The 5,578-nt window shown below is 32.8% G+C and overlaps 1 protein-coding gene across 1 annotated transcript; it reads right to left on the reverse strand.

The window, feature by feature from the left end:
- Positions 1-3,304: 3,304 nt before the first annotated feature.
- LOC113858383 (myb family transcription factor PHL8-like) lies at positions 3,305-5,259 on the reverse strand. Its single transcript, XM_027491020.1, has 6 exons — positions 4,817-5,259; positions 4,643-4,719; positions 4,488-4,545; positions 4,326-4,401; positions 4,146-4,215; positions 3,305-4,049 (listed from the first exon to the last, which is right to left on the reverse strand). Exons 1-6 carry the CDS (start codon positions 4,947-4,949, stop codon positions 3,426-3,428), a joined length of 1,038 nt encoding a protein of 345 aa, XP_027346821.1. The 5' UTR covers positions 4,950-5,259; the 3' UTR covers positions 3,305-3,425.
- Between the last annotated feature and the right edge of the window lie 319 nt (positions 5,260-5,578).

The following is a 5,578-nucleotide window of genomic DNA, read 5'->3' on the forward strand; positions in this document are numbered from 1 at the left end:
TTTACTTTAAAATATGGATTAACGTAATCTGCAGATTTCTTGACTTTTATACAAATTTATTAAATCTACACCTAAGGGAATTAGGGTATATGTTTGAAATTTAGGATTGAATGCCAAGGAATGGACGCTAATTATATTAAGAAATTAGATCATTAATTGAATCTTAGTGGCTACAAAGGGAGAGAATGATAATGAATCATAACTAACCTTTTGTTTTGATTGTTGAATTCTACTTGTTTAGTATAGTAAATTCATTTTTGTCATTATGGTTTTTATACGAAACGCAATTTAATTTATTACCTTTCAAATGTGCTTTATAGTTCATACAGTGACAAGTTTGTATTTTGGTAACTGTATTATAAGTTCCTAAGAGTGATGTTCTTACTCATCACTGTTACTTTTACGATTTTGGTATATTTGTCAAATAAAAAAAAGCATCAATATTACATTATTCAATAATAATTGATAAAATTTAATATTTAAAAAAATTTATTAAATAAAGTAACTATAACATGAGTTACTCGAGCAACTTAAATATTTCTACCCTTTTATCTTTTTTCAGCAACCAAAATTGAGTTCTATTCTGTTAATTTTTTATTTTGTTAATGACATTTATAAATTTTTTACCTTGACAATTGTTTAAATTTTATCTTTATTGAGCAACCAAAATTAATATTTTATTTTTCTAATTGCTTATTTATTTTCACCGTCAATCTTATCCTTTAATTACCTTAATTTATGTTCTGTACAAGTATTTACCTAAGTTATTTTTCCATGAAATTATACATTACTTTTATGTTGAGTACATCGGAATTCCATTTCAAACTTCGAGTATAAATATTTTAGCAATAAAATTCAAAATAAAGGAGATAATTATATGATGTATTTTTTTCACATTTTAATTGCTCAAATTATTACTAAACTTTAATTTTGAAAAATATTTAACATACGCGCACATTGTTCAGCTAAGTGTCTAGTTATATATGTTAATTTGTGTGTTTTAATTAATAAAAGAAATTTTGTCATATAATTATAGTTGAAAGACTATTGATTAATATGACATTAATGAAGGGTCTTTTTGTTTAACTAATAACTAGTTTTTGTGTTTTATTTGACATTTAAATCAGAAAATTATACTCTTCTCTAAGAGAATCTTGATTCCTTTGCCCCTTCCAAGCGTCGGGAGTTTGTGGTATGAGACTCCAAGAAAGTTGAGTCATTCACTATTATCCTCGTGCCTTCACACCATGAACACTTTAGTCCTATCAACGATGAGTTGAATCATGAAACCTCCCAACTCACACGAATATGACACAATTATTAAATTGTCTCTCAAAATTTCCTAAATTCTAAGACATGGACACTTTTAGGTTTGTGTCGTTTGGACAGTGCACAAATATTTCAAACATTGTCTTTTTCTTGTATAGATATATCTTCTCTCAAAAGCAATTCTACTTCAGATATCAATTCACTCTCCTAATGCCACTAAACACATCATCGTCAATACGCTTTTCAAATATGTAGAAATATTATAATAACAATAATTAGAAGATTTTTAACCCTTTAATATATATATATATATATAGAAGATTTTTAACCCTTTAATATATATATATATATATATATATATATATATATATATATAATGTTCATTCTTATGATCATTAATTTTTTCTTTTAATTTAATATTTATATTTTATATTAATTTTGTAAGTTTGAATTTAATGGTGTCGTATACTTTTCAAATCATATATACGTGTTTTATAGTGTTGGCGTTCCCTGTAAGTACTTTCTACCTCAAGAGAAACATGCAATTGCATGGATATGTATTAGGATTAGGCTTTCTGCCATATCTTTTTTGATTGCTATACATAGCTGAATTTCACTTCAATAACAACCGGGTGTCTTTGTTATTCTGTTCAAGCATCCCTTTTGAAGTAGGAACTAAAAAGTACAATCTTGGTTTTCAATATCGTCGTTACGTCATTGGAACTCAGGGATAGTAATTTTGCTTCAACTTAAATTTTCATGTCCATATGTTGTGGCCATCCCTTGCAGTTATTGGCCCAACCCCTTTCAAGTTTAAATGTTGAATTACCTTAGTCCTAGCTGTGTAATCTTCAACTATAATTGCAACATAATGGTGAATTAAAAGAATAAACTCTTTCTTAGCATTTTGAAGTCTGTGATGGTATTTGGAGTTTCCTGACTTTGAAGTAGAAAGTAAGCTGAGATGTGTCTTTTTACAAATTCATCAAACACAACTAATTTATTGCAATATTTTGTAATGGTTAAAAGTGGGTTGTTTGATTCAAAGAGCCTACCCCACCTAATCAATGAGGTTTGATTGTTGTTGATTACAGCTAAAGGACAACAGCATGTGCTTTCCCACAACAGTGCAATAATAAGACTTGGCTACTATTCCTTAACGTTGAAGTCATGTGCCATTGTCTATTGCCTTTGCCTACACCATTGAAGCGGCAATTGAAACCAATCAAAATTCAAAACTTTTTTCTAACAATCAAGTGAGTTGTAGCTTACATTGAGGCCCTGAAGGAAACCATCAACCCTCCATAAGAACAACATTGAAATAATGTATTGATTTGCAAGGAAGGACATGATTTATTTACTTGTATGCGATAATTCAAATTGAATTAACATATTTAAACTTAAATTCTACCTCCATTTGTTTTCACATCATCATCTCTCTCTCTCTCTCTCTCTCTCTCTATTTCGCTCATATCATATCACCTGTTGCATCTTTGATTTCTCCCCCTTTTCTTTCTATCTCTCACTAGGTGTATATATTAGGTAGACTTATTTTTCGTTCTCTCATTGTTAGTGAAATGGATCGACTGAAGTTCAAACTTTCAAAACCTTCGTTTCTCTCGGCATCGTTATTCATTCTTATTTTTTGGTGGCAACAACGGTGTCTTGGATGTGATGTTTTTCTCCATCTTTAAATATTGGAGAAAGTACCAATAGCAGTCTTCTAAACAAGCTTTTCTAGTTCATGAAATTTACCTTCACATGACTTCACCCCTAAAAAAGCTATTATGGCTAGTACCTACCCATCTGTCTCTGGTTTATTTTCATGTTTGGTAAAAACCGGTTCACATCAGAATCATGCTTCTTTGATGTTACCAACCGCGACTCTGGTAGGGTCTTCAGAAGCCTCAGATGGAGAATAAATAAAACCAGTGGGTGCCCATTACTCAAAGTTAGTACAGTAGAAATTAGTTACGCTGTGCCCCAATATCAGCAACAAGATTAAGAGAAGAAACAGAGGTTGAGAGAGATGGGCCATAAATAAGTATTATACCTTTTTCTTTCTTTTCATTATAAAAATATACATATTTTATAAACATATTTTCATCTGATAATAATTCTCTTGCATATGTTAAATATTACATTAGGAAACATCTTCATTTCCCCCAAAAGCTTGAACTGCAATTTAAATCTATTTCTTTCACATTTGAGTCCATGTCTCTATGACATTGGCTATTCAAGTCAAGCATTTCTGACAACTCAGATTTCCTCAACTTGTTGCCACATCTTTTTCCACATGCTCGATCAATGCTGCTACCATCAGAATCTAGTGCTTCACTTCTCTTTCTCCTACTACTTCCATCACTTGTATCTCCCTTGGATGCTTTATCTTGTGGGTATTCGGCCATTAATGGCAATTCAACGGAAACACTATCAGACATTTGAGTGTCCTCTGCCTCATCCATTGGTTGTTTCTCTTCTTTTCTCCCAGAGCTTTCAGATGATGTCAAAGAACTTTCCAGTGAACACATGGTTCCTCTGTCTTGTTTCCTCTCTCCATTGTTCAAACTGAGCCCTCTTGTTTCTGTGAGTTCTGAAATTGGAGAACTTGGGCATGCATTGTTGATTATTGAAACTAACTGAGAAAGTTCAACTTTTGCAAGTTCTGCACCTACTGTGGAAGAAGAACTGTAACTTGCAAGGGCTTCCTGTGCCTTTGTTAGTACCGATTGTAGGTACTTCCCTTGAGCCTCGATTCTAAGCTGCAACTGTCTCTGGACCTAAAATCATGATCCGAACCAATTAGCATGCCTTCATGCATCAAATGGAATTCAGATTGGAATAAGTTTTTTGACAATGTTATGTGCTACTGCTACCTCGATTTGTTCATAAAGTTTCCTTTGTACTTCCATTTGCATTTGGAGAGCTTGAGCAATCTTCATGCTTCTGTTAAACGCAGCATTTGATCAATGAAAATTATAAATTTCAAGGCATTACAATTTACTAGCAAAATCAATAAAAGCCATTCAACTATTTGCTCAAATTTTAACTATTACTCAGTCATCTCATTCTGGGTTCCAGTTGTGATTTCCTTGCTGCAATGACCATCACTGTTTTGGATTTCTATGTAACCTGTACCAATAAACAGCATCAAGGGGAAAATCAGAAAATTACGAGTTATGCTATTACTAGTAAAAAACCAGACATATATAGGTCACCTTGTTGTTTGATGTCAGAGCAGGTTTCTGGCTGTTGGCTTTTCCCAAGTCTATATTTCTGTAACAAAAAACACAAATACGCTCAAACCCATGATTTTTTGAATTCAGTTAAAGCAACAAGTTATGATACTATCATGATTCCAATCTAGCAATACCTGTAAATGGCTCTTGAGGTGGTACAAAGTGAGTCTAGGAATCCCCATCACTCTCATAAGACTCTTTGGAGTTGCCTCTGCCACATGTAACAGTGTGAATAATACATTTGCAAAGACATAATATAAAGTTTAAATATCAAAATAGTAAGGTTCGTAAGTTGGTATTTTGCTCACTTTCTGCACCTCCAAGTTGATTAATAGCCTCAGTGAACCTTTGGTGAAGCTCAGGAGTCCATTTCAGCCTAGGCTTGGCATCAGTGGACAAAACCAAACGCATACTTTGATTTTGCTCATTTTGGTGATCCATTTTCGCTTTTTTTGGAAGAAATACTGGCAATGGACTGAAACATAAATATACTTTTGATGCTTTTAGCTATGCTTCAATATGTCGGAGCTATAGTTCTCTTTATAAATTGGGAGTAGTTGTGCTGTTGTTTGATCTCACTCCATATAAGGAAGCATTTGTGGGGTTATGTTGGTGGAATATATGCCATGAGCCGTGACTCTTCCTCTCTCATCCCATTTCATACCCACTTTTTCTTTTTTATTTTCCCCCTTACCCTTCCCTTCTTTGACTTGAAAGGGGTGGAGAGAATCTCCGATGCAGAAAAAACAGAGAAAGGAAAACAGCTCAATTTTGAGTCTTAAAAGGAGAGAAAAGAAGAAAAGTGTATAGTTTGTTTTTTCTTGCTGTTTTCCCACTTAACTCTCTCTAAGTTGATTCCCTACTGATCGGGAGGCCCACCATGATGAATAATGGGTGCAACTTTCTTGATGCTGTGAGAAGCTTTCAGGTAGAAAATAGTAATAAAAAATTATGGGAATGCTATTATGAATATTTGCTTGTGGCGATTGAAAGTGAAAACTAAATTAATCAATCTTTCTTTTAAATTTCATTTTCCCTTTCCGACAACTTTAATTTTGATTTTTCTGTGA

This window comes from Abrus precatorius, unplaced genomic scaffold (assembly GCF_003935025.1).
Source record: "Abrus precatorius isolate BTA unplaced genomic scaffold, Abrus_2018 Scaffold2, whole genome shotgun sequence".
NCBI classification, from domain to species: Eukaryota; Viridiplantae; Streptophyta; class Magnoliopsida; order Fabales; family Fabaceae; genus Abrus; species Abrus precatorius.

What these genes read in the sequence shown, in the direction of transcription:
- LOC113858383 (XM_027491020.1), bottom strand. Translation starts at nt 4,949, where the DNA reads ATGGATCACCAAAATGAGCAAAATCAAAGTATGCGTTTGGTTTTGTCC. An exon ending in TCAACTTGGAGGTGCAGAAA is followed by an intron (nt 4,720 to 4,816) that starts GTGAGCAAAATA and finishes TACATGTGGCAG; the next exon opens with AGGCAACTCCAAAGAGTCTT. An exon ending in ACCTCAAGAGCCATTTACAG is followed by an intron (nt 4,546 to 4,642) that starts GTATTGCTAGAT and finishes TTTTTGTTACAG; the next exon opens with AAATATAGACTTGGGAAAAG.